At 41.2% G+C, this 18,798-nt stretch overlaps 1 protein-coding gene and 1 pseudogene across 6 annotated transcripts in view; one reads left to right on the forward strand and one right to left on the reverse strand.

Moving 5' to 3' along the window:
* Positions 1–18,798, reverse strand: part of ST3GAL5 (ST3 beta-galactoside alpha-2,3-sialyltransferase 5) — a 61,478-nt gene that overhangs the window by 16,634 nt on the left and 26,046 nt on the right. For 4 of the 6 annotated variants that reach the window (XM_039852729.1, XM_039852733.1, XM_039852730.1 and 1 more), the window contains 2 exons: positions 14,545–14,668; positions 12,183–12,294 (listed from right to left, as the gene is read on the reverse strand). In XM_039852729.1, coding sequence (XP_039708663.1) covers positions 12,183–12,294; positions 14,545–14,668 — 236 coding nt within the window. Of the gene's footprint in view, positions 1–3,402; positions 3,486–12,182; positions 12,295–14,544; positions 14,669–18,798 lie in introns of those variants that run through there. The other 2 variants (XM_039852734.1, XM_039852732.1) reach the window with 1 other exon arrangement.
* On the forward strand, positions 6,001–7,088 carry LOC120594580 (3-hydroxyisobutyrate dehydrogenase, mitochondrial-like; annotated as a pseudogene).

Here is an 18,798-nt window from a genome sequence, read left to right on the forward strand (position 1 = left end):
GAAATGTTTCTTTAGGAGCCTTACCCATTTTATAATCAGACTATTTTTTTGGTGTTAAGTTGTATGATTTCCTTATATATATATATATATATTTTTTTTTTGATATTAACACCTTATGAGACGTACCGTAAGTGAATATCTTCTCTCATTCCGTAGGTTGTCTTTTTGTTTGGTTGATGGTTCCCTTTGCTGTGCAAAAACTTTTTAGTTTGATGTAATCCCATTTGTTTATTTTTTCTTTTGTTTCCCTTGCCCAAAGAGATATTTCCAAAAAAATATTACTAAGAGCAATGTCAGAGAGTTTACTGCCTATGTTTTCTTCTAGTTTTATGGTTTCAGGTCTTACATTTAAGTCTGTAATCCAAAATGTACTTAACTTTAACAAATTGTTTATAAAAATCCTCCTCTCTTTATTTTAATAATTCAAAGATAACTGCAGTTTAGAGATGTGATAATAAAAAAAAAATCAAAGGCAAATGGTTAGAATGTTAAATAATAATAGATCCCACTGTCTAAGATTTTACTGGATTCACTGGTAAACAAAACAAGCCAATGCACTATTAAAAATGAATTTTTAACCACAATTAAATGACACTGTGGTCAAGATGAATATTTTCAACCTAATTCTTACACATCTCGATTTAGCTTTCTGTATCCGCACCATCTGCTTCTTGACAAACTTGAAAAGCTCTCTGCTGTGCAAGGTTTCTAACTTTTCACTCTTCAGGGAGCCTGCTAGTCAAGCATTCGCTTCACCTTAGATTTCCTGGTTTCAGGGTAGCTTGTGAAACCACCCCACCTCCAATAGGGTCCTTCATGGCCACCTGCTCACTGAGTTCCCGAGGCTCCTTAACCCCACAGCCTGGCCACTACTACCTCCACACTTCCGTCTGAAGCTGCTATAATAAATTTTTTGTAGAAACACAACTATCTTATTATAGCAGAATTTCCCCTACCCCCACCACCTTTAAAAAAATTATAGCTTCAAAAAGTTATTAGTACCTGGGAAGATCACACCATCTACATCTAGAGGCGCTGGCCCTGGTTCTGACACAGGGAACTGATATTTTTGAGATTCAGATGATGCTGCAGACACTATGCATAGTTATTGTCTCAGTTCACCATCGCGATGCCTATGGCACCTCGCAAGACTGTCACTAGTATTGTAACTTCACAGGCTCAAACTAGCATAACCAGTAAGGGCTGAGCTGGTAAGCTAACCCAGGCTGATTACTTCCCAAACTCCAAAAACCACAACCTCTGCAGACAGAGAGCAGCCCACAAACGCCCCTCAGAGAACAAGAGTTTGAACACAAATTGGCATCTGCATGAGAAAGCCCAGTGAGGAGCCAGTCATAGCCCAAGCAGCCCCAGAATGAGGCCAAACCTAACCAAGACCTAGGCCCTTAACACCTGGTTGCTGGGGGCAGGGCAGAGGGGCTGCGCATTCTATACCCATTCCTCTAAACAATGGGCCTGGAGGTTAGGAACAGCAATTTTCAGAGAACAAAGGTCTAATTCTTCACTACAGAATGACATCCCAAGCATCTGGTTTTACATATCTCCCAGGATAGAAACGAATTTGTTTGAGAAGTGCCAAAAAAGAGCTAGCGAAGCTCAGTGGAAGGAGGCAGGTGATCGAGCTGAAAACCTGCACAAGGCTGCGAGGCTGCCAAGTTTTCTCTTTATAAGTTTCATTTGCAAGGAGTGAAATTTCATCCCATTTCCATTTTATCAAAGAGCTCCATTTCAGGCTTCAAACTTAATTTTCTAGACTGTGAGCAGAGCACAAGACTTAGAATAGTCTTCTGTAAACCCTCCTGCACCTCATTCACAGTGGCTGCAATAAATCAATCCCCAGTGAATAAATGTTCCAAATGGCACTAGAAAATGTCTAAAGCCACAGCAATTTTCTTTTGTTTTAGTGCGTTCAAAAATGTTTAACAAGCCCAGAGAAAGCCCTCTGGATAATTTCTTCTAACCAGAAACTGCCAGCCTCTCTCCTTCCTCTTCTATGCTTCAAAGTTCATAAGAAAAACCCCTTGGGAGGAGAACCTCACCTTGTGGATCTGTGATAAAGAAAGGAAGGCTTTCATCTTCTCTGCTGCAGACAGCTCCAAAGCTGGAAGCCAAAGGAGGCAAATGAGGAGGGACGTGGAGGGGTCTGGATGGCAGTCACCCAGGGTAAGGCCCACCAGAAGCAGGGAAAATGGGTGACTCTCTAAAATATAGGAACTCCCACTTCTCTCAAATCAAGGCATGGAAATGAGGGCTTCAGTTTTTAAGGGTCATCTAGGCTAAGCTTGCTGACTGCCCACAATTAAGGATAAAGACATCTGGTAGTTTCGAACGTCAATGATGTGGTGATTTGCCATGGAAAACCAGTGTGAAATTTCACCAAAGGGTATTTTAAAAAAATCAAAGTATTTTGCTTTTTGATTTACATCCCACATATAAGTGAGATCATACAGTATTTTTCTTTCTTTGACCTATTTCACTTAGCATAATGCCCTTGAGGTTTGTCCATGGTGCAAACAGCAGGATTTTCTCATTTTACATGGTTGAATAGTATTCCATTGTATATATACACCATATCTTTTTAATCCAATCAAACAAATTCATAGACACAGATATAAGAAGGGTGGTTACCAGAGGGAAAGGAAGTGGGGTGAGGATGAAGAGGGTAAAGGGGGTCAAATATATGGTGATAGGGGGAGACTAGATGTTGGGTGGTGAGCACACAATGGAATACACAAATGATATACTATAAAGTTGTATACCTGAAACTTTATATAATGTTATTAAACAACGGAACTATGATAAATTTTTTAAAAAATCACTTTAAAAAATTGAAGTAATTTTCCTCAGGAAAATCTCCACTTTCATTTCTACTTCATAATTTTTAGTATACTCCTTCTCAGAAATATAGGTAAGCGGTATAATTCTTAGCAAAAGGCAATGTTCTTATTTATTTATTTGTTTACTTAAATCCAGGAGAGGGTACAGCATTCAGGTTGAGAGTTTTGGGTCTGGAGTTAACCAAACCTGGGCAGGAGCCCAACTCAGCCAGAGACCATGTGAACTGAGGGTCTGAGTTACCTCATGAAACTCTGATGTCCATGTCTGCAAATTCTGGATCTGGTCTCTTCCTCACAGGGCTGCTATGATGCCTAAGCATTTTGCAGTGCCTGAAACATGTGAAGACCTGATGCCATCATATAAGAACAGCAACTATGGGCAAAGCTACTGCCACACTGAACTCACATCAAAGTTACCTGTCCATAATTTTTACCTGGTTAAAAGCAGAAAAAAATTTGAATAACCAAGTCACAGAAAGAATGCCACAGTAAAAACTCAACCAGTCAGTGGTGTTGACTACAAAGGGGGTGAGAAGGAACTAACCTGGGAGACGAAATGTTCTAAAATTGGATGCTGGTGATGGTGGTGCAGCTGTATAGACTTACTATCACTCATCAAACTGGTTCCTTAAAAGGAGTAAATCTTACGTTATTTATATTTTATCACAGTAAACTGTTTAAAAAATCAGAATATCTAAACCCCGTTCTAGATCTCTGTAACCAGTTGTGGAATCTTGGTTAAAGCATTTAACTTCTAGGTCAAGGCTTCAGCTTCCACAAATCTATGACATTCAAGGACAGTCTGGGGGGAAAGGGGGACAGCACTGAGGAGAGAAGTGCAAGTGCCTGGACTAATTTAATAACTCAGCACGAGGTTCCTCTGCTTACTTTAAATATGTGAGTGCAGGTCTGCAGAGTCAGAAGTAAATTTGGCCATAATTACGCAGCACAGAATGCAGTCCCCAGAACGATATGTGGTCTTTAGTTGTCTGAGCGAATAGAGGGCCAAGTTCAAACTGCTGCTACCACACAGCCAGAACCTAAATTAATGTGCATGTACCCTCATCGCTCCGCAAACACCTTTTAAGTGCAATTTCACATCTGAACTTTATTTTCCAAGTGTCCAAGTATCTCCACAGAGACCATTGTTAGTCTTTTTTTTTTAACAAGTGGCACATTGAGACAGCTTTAAACAGAAAATACAGAACTCACAATGAAGAGGCCCGCCCTTCTACTATATTACTGCGGAACAGGCCCAGCACAACCAAAGCTCGGGATCCAACAGGGGCAGCAGCGTCCTCCCAACGCTGCAAGTTGCTGAACGTTACCAACGAAGTTGACAGGATCCCACCCTCATGGCTTTGAGACCCTCTTCTGCTAATACACATCCATGACACAAATTTGTCCAAATGCTTTGGTGTCAAGGATCAGTTTCCACCAACGCTGGAGGCAGGGTTTTCTCTGTAGAGCGCCTGTACCGAACACCATCCCACTCCGATTCAGAACATCATGACCATGCCAGCCAGCCTCCTCAGCCAATTCCTCTATTCTGGGATCTCAAGAGAGGGTTTCTGTTTCTGTTTTAATGATGCACAACCAGGTATCAAATTTAGGAGCTTGCCGAGTGTGGCATTCAAGGCCTTGCATTCTCATTTTCAGTCTCACATCCTGGTATTCCCCATCCCAAATCCTCTGTGAGAGCCAACTCTTTCTCTCCTCTAATTTGCAAAGCCCTCTGAGGCATGGATTTTGGAGCACACTGTTCCCTCTGCCTGGAATGAAGCAGGACAACATGTGGGGACCGTATTTAAAAATGTAGCATTTTGACAGAGTCAACAATGTTAAAAAGCTATATTTAAAAAAGTCTCAAGTAATAGAAGACATCCTTAATTCCACCATGTATATAGCAGGCTTTCGCTTTCTACTTTATTAACTTCTGAACTGACTGAAATTTTCACAAACATGTGTGACTTATACCACTGCCCCTCTATTCCTCCCTCTGTCCCCACAAATTACAGGGGACTTGCTACTTTATCTATTTCTGTATTACTTGAATTTTTGGTGTTATTTTTATAATTGGAAAAAATAGCAATCTTTAGAAACCTTTTAGAACTGGGCTGATGTGGTGGGCACATCACTGTGGGCTGCCTACTGGGTCTCCAGACCCCACTCTGCTGCATTCGGGCAGCGGGCTTAGGAGGCTGACCCCACCCATCAGGTAGTCCCATCCCCTTTATTGGTGACTGGTCAGGAAAACTCACTGGAGCCAATCAGAGCAGAGCACTGGCGGCTGTTAGAGTCTTGTTGTCCGTCCAGCAGTGAACTTAGGTTTTAAAACTGGCCCCATGAGCCTAAATGGAGAACTGATATTCCACCATTTAGGGAGAAAGTGGTGGAAGGTACTGTCTACTGGCAGATATAGAGCTGAACAGGAGGTATCTTTCCTATTCTAAGGGATATTAAACTTAATGTGCATTAGTGAACGTACTCAAGGAATTGCTTGTTCTTTTCTGTACAATTTGGAGTTCAAAGATGAGATATCACACTGTAGTTTGGAGTAATAACACCCCTCCCTCTGGAGTTTAATATACATAAGTACATATTGATTAATGTAAAATGTTAGCACACAATCCCTATTCCCAAGGGCTTGCTTGTTGGACAGTGAGGAAGACAGTTAAAATACCACAGTGCTAAGCGTTAGGATTAAGATACAAATGGGGCTTCTAGAAGATGGAAGGATGAGCAGAGAAGGCGTCTTAGAAAAGGTAACCCCTGAGCCGAGATTTGATGTAAAAGAAGAGTAACAAAGAGGCAAAAGGAGGGAAGGGCTCCAGGCAAAGAAAAAATGCAACGAACACAGGGAAAAGTCTTTTCAACAAATGGTGCTGGGACAACTGGACAGCCACATGCAAAGGAATGAAGTTGGACCCCTACCTCACTCCATATATAAAAACTAACTCAAAAATGGATCAAAGACATAAACTATAAAGATCTAAAACTATAAAACTCTTAGAAGAAAACAGAGCATTAAGCAATGTTTTCTTAGATATGATATCAAAAGCACAAGGAACAAAAGAAAAATAGACAACTTAGTCTTTATCAAAATTAGAAACTTTTGTGCCGAAATGATAACATTAAGAAAATGAAAAGAGAAGTCTGCCTCTCCCAGCTGCCCTTCCCCACAGTGAGCGCCCACCCCAAGCAGAACACCCGGTGCCAAGAAGGTGCTGTGCCTGCCTGCCTTGCTGCGTACACTGGCAGTCAGTCAGTGGGAGGGCCTGGAGTGGTGAAGGTCACTGCGGGATGGTGGGTTGGGGGTGGATGGCAGCCTCCGCTACTGGAGCCTCTAGCTGCAGCCAGCAGCCACCAGCCTTGCAGCGCTGTGTTCTAGGTTAATGGCCTCTAAGACTTCAGTTGGATTCATTGGTCTAGGCAATATGGGGGATCCCACAGAAAAAAATCTCAGGAAACATGGCTGGCACCACTTATTATTTATGATGTGTTCCCTGATGCACGCAAAGAGTTTCAAGATATAGGTCCTGTCTTCCTCAGCAGATATAGCTGAAAAATTTGACATTATTATAATGTTGCCCACCAGTATTAATGTAACACCTTATTCTGGAGCAAAAGGATTTTTAAAAAAAAGTGAAGAAAGGCTCATTATTAACAGATTCAAGTACTATTGATCTTGTGGTTTTGAAAGACTTGGCCAGGAGTTTTCACCCGTGTTTCTGGTGGTGTAAGAGCTGCTGGGTCTGGGAACCTCACGTTTACAGTGGGAGGAACTGAAGGCGAATTTGCTGCTGCCCAGGAGTTGCTGGGCTGGGCTCCAGTATGGTATACTGTGGAGCCATTGGGACCTGGCAGGCTGCAAAGATCTGCAACAACATGCTGCTAGCTATTAGTATGACTGGAACCTCTGAAGCTATAAATCTTAGAATCAAGTTAGGGCTTGACCCAAAACTATTAGCTAAAATCCTGAATATAAGCTCAGGATAGTGTTGATCAAATGATACTGACAATCCTTTACTTGTGGTGATAGATGGAGTTCTACTAGCTAATAACTATCAGGGTAGATTCCAAACAACCTTTGTGGCTAAGGACCTAGGATTAGCACAAGATTCTGCTACCAGTAGGAAGAGCCCAATCTCCCTGGGCTATGGAAGCCCATCAGATCTGCAGGATGATGTGTGCAAAGGGCCACTCAAAGACTTCTCGTCTAGTCTTTGAGAGGAGGAGACCTTCTGGGTTTGCACTTTGGCTGTGGACACTGCTGGAAACCAAACTCTATCTTGAGCCTCCTTATAGCTCACTCCACAATGAGTAAATAAGTTTAATCAAAAGTTACCTGTCTGCTTTTGATTGTCTAGGTCACAGTAAACCCTAGGATTTTTCACCCATTTTTAACTGCTTATTCTTTTTATCATTTTAGTGGACATACATTATTTGAATTTTTTTTTCTGCAAGCCACTGATAGTTCCTGCTAACTAGTTGATTGACCTTTTTCGAAAATTTGATCTTTGATCATCTTCAACTAAATCGTTGCATACTTCAATCAGGATATTATTTCTTTTAAAAAAATATTTTTTTTATTTTTCAGTTATAGTTGGCATACAATATGTTAATTTCAGATGTATGACACAGTTATTAGACATCTATATAACTCACAAAGTGATCACCCTAATAAACCTAGTAACCTTCTGACATAGTTATTACAATATTACTGGCTATATTCCTTGTTATGCTTTTTAGCTCCATGACTATTTTGTAACTACTAATTTGTACTTAATTCCTTCCCCTGTTTTCACCAACCCCCCTCAACCCACCTCCTATCTGGCAACCTTCAAAATGTTTCCTGTATCTGAGTTTGTTTTTGTTTAGATTCCACATATATGTGCAATCATATGGCATTTGTCTTTCTCTATCTGACCTACTCCACTCAGCATGCTACCCTCTAGGTCTATCATGAAATATCTTCTTCATCTCCTTACTTTTAGTCTGTGTGTGTCTTTTAATCTGAAGCGAGTCTCAGCATATGTAAGGATCTTGTTTTCTTATCCATTCAGCCACCCGATCTTTTGATTAGAGCATTTAATTCTTTTTCATTTGAAGTACTCATTGATAGATATATAGTTATTGCCATTCTTTATTTAGACTTTTGATACATATTTTTTTCTTCTTGTTAAAGAAGTCTTTCCAACATTTCCTGTAATACTGGCTTGGTGGTGATGAATCCCTTTAGCTTTTTCTTGTCTGAGAGGTTCTTTATCTGTCTTTTAATTCTAAATGATAACTTTGCCGGGTAAAGTAATCTTGGTTATAGATCCTGGGTTTTCATCACTTTGAATATTTCAGGCCAAGCCCTTCTGGTCTGTAAAATTTCCATTGAGAAATTGGTTGATAGTCTTATGGGTATTCTCTTGTATTTAACTAATTGCTTTTCTCTTGCTGCTTTTAAGATTATCTCTTTGAATTTAGCCTTTAGCATTTTAATTATGATGTGTCTTGGTGTGGACCTCTTTGGGTTCATCTTGTTTGGGACTCTCTGAACTTCCTGAGGTTGTATGTCTATTTCCCTCACCAGGTAAGGGAAGTTTTCAGTCATTATTTCTTCAAATATGTTTTCGATTCCTTGCTCTCTCTCTTCACCTTCTGGTACCCCATGATGCGAATGTTGTTATGCTTGATGTCCCAGAGGTTCCTTAAACTCATTTTTTTGAATTCTTTTTTCTTGTTGCTGTTTTGATTGGGTGTCCTCTGCTATCCCATCTTCTATGTCGCTGATTTGATCCCCCACTTCATCCACTTTGTTGATTCCCTCTAATGTACCCTTCATCTCAGATACTGTATTCTTCATTTCTGACTGGCTCTCTATTATGTTTTCCATCTTCATTTTTATGTTTTTTATCTCTTTGTTAAAGTTCTCACTGAGTTCATCTACTCTTCCCCTAAGTTCCCTGAGCATCCTTATAACTAGTGTTTTGAATTCTGCATCTGGTATACTTCTTGTCTCCATTTTTACGAATTCTTTTTCTGGAGGTTTGTTCTGTTCTTTCATGTGGGACATGCTTCTTTGTCTCCCCATTTTGGCTGCCTTCCTGTGTCTGTTTCTATGTATTAGGTAGGGCTTCTAAGTTTACCAGTCTTCGTAGAGTGGCTTTACGTAGTAGGTGTGCTGTGGAGCCCCTTGGCACAGTCCTGGGAGGGATCCAGCTACAGGCCAAGTTCAGCCGTAGCCTATGTACCTCAGGGGACACCTGGTAAGAGTCTAGCAATCCACACTGGCTGCCACCTGTGCTGGGCTTATAGGTGCCTCGAAGGGCTAAGTCAGAAACCAAGGCCAGCTGCCACTGGTACAGGGCTTGAGGCTGCTCAGCAAAGAAGTACAGGACATGCCAAGACCAGATGCTGCTTCTTTGAGTTTTGTGAGCCTTTGAGAGATTTTATAAAAGTTCACAGCAGAAGCCATGAAAGCCCATTTGTATGGAATAAATCACTGGAAATAGTGTGGTTGGGCCTATAAATTGGGAGAAGCAGAGTCTCAGGGAATCCCCTGGGCAGAGTGACCTGTGTTATCCAGGTTGACAGCACCTGTGTCTACAGGATGGGAGGGAGGGAGAAGAGCTCAACAAAGGAACAATGGCTTCTGCCTGCACCTCCAGCCTTTGCCTGAAGCCTGACAGCTCAGCGCCTCCCTGTATGTCTCTGGTGCCCCTGGAGCAGCTTCCCCAGCCTGGAGCTCAGAGCAAGTGAGTCCATTAGGGAGTAAGGCTGAAGAGTGGGCCTTTTAAAAGGAAGGTCTCTGCTTCCCGCAGCCCTCCATCTCACTCAGCCGCCACCTCCACTGGTTTTCACAGCCACAGGTTGTGGGGACTTCTCTTCTCTGCACTGGAACCCTCGCTGGAGAGCCCAGTGTACAGCCAGGACTCCTCGATTTCCTCAGTGGGGGAGGGGGCTCTGCAGCCAAGATAGCCCTCCTGATTCTCGATCGCCACACATGGTTGTGGGACCCCGGCATTTTGCATCTCCACCCCTCCTACCATTTTGAGGTTACCTGTTATTTGAGGTGACTTATAGGACTCCCAAAATAGTTATCCTGGCTTTGCTTAAAGACCTCTAGAGATTTGCCAGAAAGGTGGCCAATTTATGCCGTCTTTGGATGCCTTGGACCATCAAACCCTTCTTTCAGCTTGGCTGCCATCCCTTGGTCCACATCTCTGTCATTAAGCCCCCTGGGCCGGGCAATCCTCTGATGGGCAAGGCCTCTGGTTTGCTGACAGTAACTGCTATGTGCCCTGCACCAGACTGTCTGTCCTTCAGGCTACACAAATGTTCCTATCCCTTCGAAGGGCCCTTAGGAACATGGTCTCGAATCTCTTCTCTAGTCATTCATAGCAGTCACTATGACTCCTTGGAACCTTAGGGAGTCACGGCTATAATGTTCAGAGCACTTGTCTGAACACTGCAGGGACAAGCAAACCATCCCTGGTCTATTAATGTAGCTTATGGAAAATGGCCACAGGCAGCCATGGTACATGTGGATGCAGACAGCACTGGCTAGGCACTAAAATCACTAAGTTGACTTCATCCAAAGTGTTAGTAAACCATACCTCCTCCATCTTGTACCTGTGAAATGATGTGCTCAACTCTTGCACAAGAGCTCATATTTCTCAATTAACCCTAATTTGAGAAAAATTATCTTTGTAGCTAGTCAGGTGATCAGTGGTGTACGAGAGGATGCATACAGAACGTATAGAGTGCAGAAAAGAAATAATGGGAAGAGTTCACAGATACCAGTGAGTCATATCAAGTGTCATCCTTTGGGCCTTTCCCAGGGAACAAAAAAGAGAAAAGATGTTTAAAAACTTTATCCAAGAGAGCTGTGAAAGGCCTTGGAATTGAAAGGGATTTGGGGATGTCCACAAAGCTAGCCAGATCAGGAGGAGAGGGGAAGCCTAAGCAGAGGCTCCAGCAAAGCGGATGTGCTGATGAAGTGAACTGAGTCAGCGAACATCTGAGGGCAGACACAGAAAGGACAGCAAGGCTCTGTGATCAGAAACACTTAAGACACAATGGGTCTGCGCAGGCTAAGCTGTAAATTTATTAATTAATTTCTCTTCATTTACTTATTTATACCTGTCTATATCACCAAAACTTTGAGGTACTTAAGAGAGATTAATTCAGAAACGTGGATAAAAATCAAGATTACAAAAGGAGCTTCATGTATATCATCTTATTCAATTTTGATGACTACTCTACTACAGAGATGCTGTTATCGATCTTTCACAGCTAAGAATACTCGGTCTCAAAACAATTAAGTAACTTGCCCAAGGTTTCATTTTTACTAGGTGGCATTTATATTTGAAGCTAGGTCAGAAGCTTCAGTTCTCTCCTCTCTGTATCACGCTGCCTACCTCTCCTGGCTTCATCTTTGTGGACACTCCCTACCTGGAGTCATCAGAAGCGCAGACTTTAAAACTACACTGCTGGGTCCAAGCCTTGACTACCACTTACAATATAAGGTAACCTTGGGCAGGTGACTTCATCTCCTTGCCCCTCCACTTCCTCAGTTGTGAGCTGGAGATAATAATTGTACCTACATGGAGGATTAAATGAGTTTGTATTACCAAAGCACTTTTAGACAGTTACACAGTATACACTAAACTAGTTAACTAAACTAGATGGGAGCTTGGGCAAGGAGCTTAACCCTCCAGGCCATCAGCTCTAAAATGGAGAGAATAAGGAGGTATCTTCGAGTCATGATGATAGCTAAATGAGATAATACACGTAAAACACCTATATACATTTGGTTACCATTATTACTATACTGCTTCACTTAAAATCATCTCTTTTTCATCCAGGGTGGGACATTATTGGATAATTTAACCACTCAAATAATTAGCACATTTAATACATGTCAATTTATTCAGAAAAAAGAAATATAATTGAAGGGGAAAATCTTGAAATACACAATGTAAAATCATTAAAAAGAAAAATGAAACACAGAATGACAGGTGATTCTTCCTATTCTGTTTTAAGGACATGTACGTTGGCAGCATCATGGCATATTAACTACACGCCAGATACCCTAGAGAGTGCTGAATGGAATTCCCCCCACCCTGTGACTTTAGTAAATAGGGAAAGATACTGTGGGTAGGTGGCTGAGTTGGTTTTTTTTTTAGGGTGGGTTGTCTCTGACTCTGGTTTTGAAGTGCTAAGACTAAGTGTTTCCCCTTTTGTTTATAACTTTCATGCGATGACAGTGCTGTTTAAGCATATGCTTGGAAATGTTTTATTTTAAACCACACCAATGGAATTTCTAACCTTTACGCGGTCAGGATCCACATAATGCACTTTTTTCATATCACATTCTTCAGTAGTATAATTTAACTTGAGGATATAAAGGATCCATACTCCAAACACAAGCAGTATACACCTAGAAAAAAAATCAATTAGATATAATGATGCAGTCATGTGATAATCAAGAGAGACCATGTGAAATAAATGAAAACCTAAACCAAACTGAGTTTGTCTGCCAGGAAGCAAAAAGTACAGTCTATAAGTTGACCTAAGTCGTCAACTCAAGGCACTACTTGTTATTCCTGACAAGATAACTTAGTCATTTATGACTGTCTTCATTACAAGGAAAAATTAAATAAACCTTTTCCTCAAAGGCAACATAATAAAATCTGAATCAAAATGCAGATTACTGGACTTAAAGAAAAAAAAAAACCCAAGTAAGAGATTTTGATATACGGAATCTCAGCTTCAATTTTTTGCCACTTTAAAATACTCTCGAATCCTTCAAATACTGTATGATTTCAATATATGAAGTATGTAGAGTAGTCAAAATCACAGGACAGAAATAGAATGGTGGTTGCCAGCAGACGGGAAAATGGGGAGTTAGTGTTTAATGAGTACAGAGTTTCAGTTTTACAAGATGAAAACAGTTCCGTGGATGGACGGTGCGATGGCTGCACAGCGATGCGAATGTATTTAACATCACACTCAACTGCACACTTAGAAATGGTTAAGACGGCAAATCGTATCTTATGTGTATTTTACCGCAATAAAAAAAAAATTAGGGTTAAAATACTGTGAGTCCTTGAAAAAAAAAAGGAAAAGAAAATAAACAACGTACTCGTTATTCCTTTAAAGAATTCTATCTAGAAATGAGGCTGACTGAGGTGAGATAGTACCACCAGTCATCTTTAAGATCATCTACAAAAACACTGTTTTTAAAGATTTGATAAAGTCACACTATTATATAGTTTAAAAGACACATGGGCACATACGCACATGGGATTAGGCGAGAAGAACTGAGTCTAGCTGTGATTCTAGAAATCCCATTTTAAATAAGTTCCCAAGCAATAGTGACAAACTGAAAGTTAAAAAACAAAGTTAAGAAATAACCTTAAAGGGGAAATAACCTATTTTTTAAAGAAAGGAGTATTTTAAAAAATATAGTACCTAGCATGATATACTATGCACAAGAGATAGTAAACATTTCTTAATATTTGAGGATGTTGATGCATGAAAGTATTGCTAGTGATTCTCATTTCAACAGGCTCCCCATAAAAACCTGGACAAGCATCTTAATTTTTCCTTAGGACCAAGTACAATGTTAATAGGATGCTACCATTTGTGTAAAAAAGCAAGGGAGGGCACACATATACAGTGTTTCTTACACACACAAGACTGGTAATATTGGTTATCTTTAAGTGGGGATGGGAAATGTGGGGAGCATGGATGAGGAGATGTTTTACCTTTAATATCTACTGAATTTTGAATCTTGGGAATGTACTATTACCTAGTCCTCTCTCTAGCTCCCAGAAAAGGTATTACATTCAATGCATGTAATAATTCCCCTATTTTGATTTTAAGAAAAGGAAAAAGGATGTTAAAAGCAGACCCAGCATCTATAGCACTGACCCCACTGTACTGTAACTCCTGGTCTTAAGTGTCCTGCCCACACTGTAAGGAGCATAGGGCACAAGTCTATTCCATTTGCTGCCATGTGGCCAGCACTCAACACATGTAGGCCTCAATAAATATCGGTTGATGACTAAAAGAACATGGAAAGTGATGTAAGTGTTTATGAATATACGTTTCTTTTTTGCATCTTTCTCCATCTATACCTCCTAAATTAGTAAAGTGAGATGAGAAACTAGATTTCAGGCTTCATTTCTTTCTTTAGATATGAAAAAGGGATAATTTTCAACTTGGTTTAGCTGGTAACAAATAAAACTGACAAGTTCCTCCTTTAACAATTCTACCACTTATTGGAATATAAGGCTGAAACACCCATTATCCTTTTTAGTATTCAATATTTAATGTTATTCAAATGCCTTTAAGGGCATTTAATTAATCATATTTTAGATTAACTCAAAAGAGCTAAGGGAAAAAGTCTTCTTTTGTTAAACAATGTCAGGAATTGTTGCCATCTTGGGCATCCAAGCTCGGGTACAGAGCCTCAACAGCCCCCTGGCTGGGTACTGCACTCTGACCAAGTACAGCCTGATACATAAACCCAGGGCATCTGTGCCCTGAATCCTACTCGATGTGCCCTGAAATGATCCTCTGACCAAGTATGAGAGCCATTGTTAGAGCTCTCATTGAGTTTTACTCCCAATTCTACAGTTTACTCAAATCAGGGGGATCTTAGGGCCCCAGGGCTTGTACTTACTTGAAGATGTCTTTTAACAACAAGCTGGGTCTTCTCATCTTGTTTTGAGCTCGGGTGTACCATTGCAGGGAGGGTCTTGAGCAATCGCTTTTCAGTTTCACATAGTGATAGTCACTTGGCATTGCTGTGAAGAAAGGGGAAGAGGATAGGAAGAGGAAAAAAAGGGACGAGTTTAGGAGAATAATGTTTTTAAAGAGGTATTATGTGGTATATCCGTACTAAGGGATACTATTCAGTAATAAAGAGGAATAAACTATTGATACATGCAACAACTCTGATGGATGAATCGAGAAAGAATTATGCTGAGCCAAATACTAAAAGGTTGCATATTGTATGATTACATTTGTAGAACATTCTTGAAATGACAAAAGGATAGAAATGGAGATTAATAGTTGTTAGGAGTTACACAGGGGGTGGTGGGTATGGCCATAAAAAGGCAACATGAGGGATCCTTGTGGTGATGAAAATGTTCTGTATCTTGCTTGTATCCATGTCAATATCCCAGCTGTGATATTGTACTATGGTTTTGCGAGATGCTACCATTATTCCTTACAACTGCATGTGAATCTACAATTATCCCCAAATAAAAAGTCTAATTTTTTCATTTTTTTAAATTAAAATTGTTGGAGTGACATTAATAAAATCAAATATATTTCAAGTGTACAATTCAACAGTATGTCGTGTATATACTGCATTGTGTGTTTACCACTCCAAGTTAGATTTCCTTCCATCACCAAATATTTGACCTCTTTTACCCCTATCTACCTCCCTCCTCTCCACAAAAGTCAAATTTTTTAAAAAGAGCCTTTACCTTTTAGAGATACATACGGAAATATTAACAGGTAGAAGAGCAGAAATGAGATCTGCTTCGAAAAATCAGGAAGAGGATAAATATGTGGCAGGGGAATAGATGGGACAAGACTAGTTTTAAGCTGAATCTAGGTGATGGGTACATGGGGTTCATTATACCATTCTTGATACTCTTATATTTCTATATGAAGTTCTCTACAATAAAAAGTTTTAAAAAGAAAGTGTTTTCGACACTAAAAACAGAAGACAAGTGTTACACTAAGAAAAAAATAAAATTTGACAATTAAAAATTTTTTCTTAAAAAATACATATTCTTGGGTATGCTTACCTATTCTTCCGAATTAATTTTATTCTCAAAATTTCAATTTCTAAATAATATTCCAAAAGGTACAAAAAAATGGACACAACTCTCTGCCAAATCAGTTACCCCCTTCCTTTCAACTTAACGGAACTCTGGATTTTTAACTGGGCACATGCCTTCCCAGAATAAAGACTAATTTCCCATCCTCCCTTGGAGCTAGGTATGGTCTTGGGACTAAGTTCTGACCAATGGGATATGAGCAGCAGAGACTTGTATAATTTCCAGGGTGCCTTCCTTGGCATACTCCCTTTTCCCCTTATTCCGCTTCCTGCTGGTTGAAATATTGACACACGATGAGCTACTCTCACACACACAGAGAACACATCACCTAAAGGATGGTGGAGCGACAGAAGAGAAGGGGCCTGGGTCCCTGGACAACTCCAAGGGCAGAGGCGCCATTCCACCTCAGGCTGCCTGCTTCTAAACTGTTATGTGATGGAGAAGTAAACTGCTGTCTTAAGCAACTAGTTAAATGTGAAGTTATATGTAATATAGGCACCTATTACTATGATAATAAATTTATATATTAATTTAAGAAATGTCTTTATATAATTACTCCTTTAGCCGGGAGGAAGTTACATCTCATTATTCACTTCATTTCCTCCATTAGGCTCATGCTATTTTCTTTGCGGGGGAAAAAAACTCTTTTATTAAACTGATATTCAAATATTTAATTTTTTTTGCTACTGTGAGCAATCTCTCCCTCAATGCCAATTCTAACTGTGTAGCATTAGAATGTAAGAATTTTCATAGATATGTATCATTCTATTTGAGTAGTTTCAAAAAATAGTGCCAAGTACCTCAATAGTAAACCTTTGCTGAAAAATCTACTGAATTCTTAAATGAGAAGTTAAAACAACTGAGACCCTGGAAGGTTTTCAAATATCACAACTCTGTGGTTACTTAAATACATGTCCAGCCAAGTGGGGGAACCAGCAGGCTACCTATAACCAGCACATACATAAAACTGAAGTTTCTAAGAGGTCTGTGTTTTTATAACCAGAATGACACTCAATTCACACCAAAGTGGACCTCCAGAGAACAGGCTGACTGTGGTATTCGAAAGAAGCCAGTTTCCACCTCTGCCTGTCATTGGTGCTCTCAGCTCTACTCTGCCCCTCAGGCTGCAAATCTGTAAACGACATTTCCCAGACTCTCTCTTGCCAGCTGGCTTACTATTAAGTTATGACTGTGGGACATTCTGGAGGAAGATTGGGAGACAAGAGGAAAGCAGCAGACTTTTCGTGGAGCTTCTGATGGGGGCAGCAACAGTAGCAGGCAGTGGAGGGTGACGACGTGTGACTCCAGCGGTGGTGATGGGCATCCAGCATCCTAGGTTTCTACTTGACAGAAGTGAAGGCGCCTCCAGGAGCATTCTGACAAGTAGGAGCTTCAGCCCAGGGTGAGAGCAGCTTTACGATCTCTGGCTGACACTTCTTTCTCACCTTGGCACCTTCGGGCCTGCCAGTGTCTTTGTCATCAATGCCCCGCATGAAAGCCCTCTCTGACTTAAGTTCTACAGAGTTTCTGGTTTCCTGCTGGACACTGCCTGATACATCAGGGGACCTTTTGCACTTTCAGGAAAGCGGACTCAAACAAAAAAAAGGAGGCACTCTGGGGGTGATAGGAGAGTCTGCAGTCCTGAACGCTTTCCTCTTCTAGCCATCACTGCCACATAACATGCTCACACAATCCACTCGAATGCTTAAAAAAAAAAAGTTGTGTTTTGTTTTCCTGATTACACTGGAGAGGCTCTCAGGAGAGGCAGTAGGAAAGCACGGCAACTGTAATTGGACACCTGGGCTTAGCTCCTCCACCTACCAGCTGTGAAGCTTTGGGCAAGTTACTGACTCTTGTAGCTCAGTTTCCTCATCTGCGAAATGGCTGTAACAATATTTCCTACCTCAGAGGATCAATCTGGGGAACGGCGCTTGCACATAACAAGCATTACATAAGTGCTGGTTGTCGTTATTACCACCCAGAAACCAAAGTTACAGATGCCCGGCTTCGTTTCATACAATTCATCTGATAGGGCTTTAAGGCGCTTGCTGTCCTTCGGTCACCCTCACTTCCAGCGCAGGCTCCGGCTCCAGCCCCATCAGAGTTCTTTCTTCAGTCCATTCTATTTCCTTTCCTAGGTGTCTCTGGAGAAGTAACATCACCCCCAAGCGGCTCATACACTCAGCCTAGATCAAGTTTCAGTCAGTATCTGCTCTCTCCCCCAACCTCCTTCTAAACATTCAGCTTTCACTGGCCTCTTCACCCCACTGTCACTGCTCCCTGTGGTGGCAGAGCCGCTCCTGGCCTGAGTCTGTCTTCCTTCACTCAGTCTGCACACCATGCCTGGGACTCCTGGAACCATACTTCCTTCACGACCTCTGCAATCTTAAGCTTCCACATGCACATTTTATGACTCTAGGATCTGGGTTTCTACCCTCAGCACAATTTTCTCCTTGCCCCACACTACTCACTGTAAGATTTCACTACTTTCTTACTCATCTCCTTAACAGAGTGGACCCCCAAATCCATCTCACTATACAGACCCCTCATCTGATCTCAGACCTGTATATCTAACGATCCGCCCACTATCTTCATCTCAGACAGCATTACAAGGCGGAACCTGGCATCTTCCACTCAGCCATCCAGGCCAAAAACCCGCAGGTCAACCCCAGACGTCCTTCTTTCATTCTCAGCCCCAGTCAACCCCCAGGCCTCTCAATCACACCTTCAAACTTCCCAAATGCACTGACAATCCCTTAGCGGAGGTCACTTGGCCTCTCCTATATCAATTTTCTTCCCCTCAAAGTCATCTCTCTAAAATACATGTGTCTGGTGGTTCCTAGCTCAGCTCAGGTTCTATGACTCCAGGTAACAAACTTGCCTGTCACGCTCTAGCTCCAAGGAAGTACTATTGGAAGCCTGGATGTGTCAGGTTATTGCTTCAGCGCCTTTGCATATGATGCACCCTCGGTCTGGAATCCCAGTGGGAATCCCTCCAACAATCTGCCTGGTGAACTGCTTTTCATCTTTAAACATTCTCCTTCTCTGTGAGGACCACTTTTCAACACCAGAGCTGTCTCCGT

Source organism: Pteropus medius, unplaced genomic scaffold (genome assembly GCF_902729225.1).
Source record: "Pteropus medius unplaced genomic scaffold, Ma_sr-lr_union100, whole genome shotgun sequence".
Lineage (NCBI taxonomy): Eukaryota > Metazoa > Chordata > Mammalia > Chiroptera > Pteropodidae > Pteropus > Pteropus medius.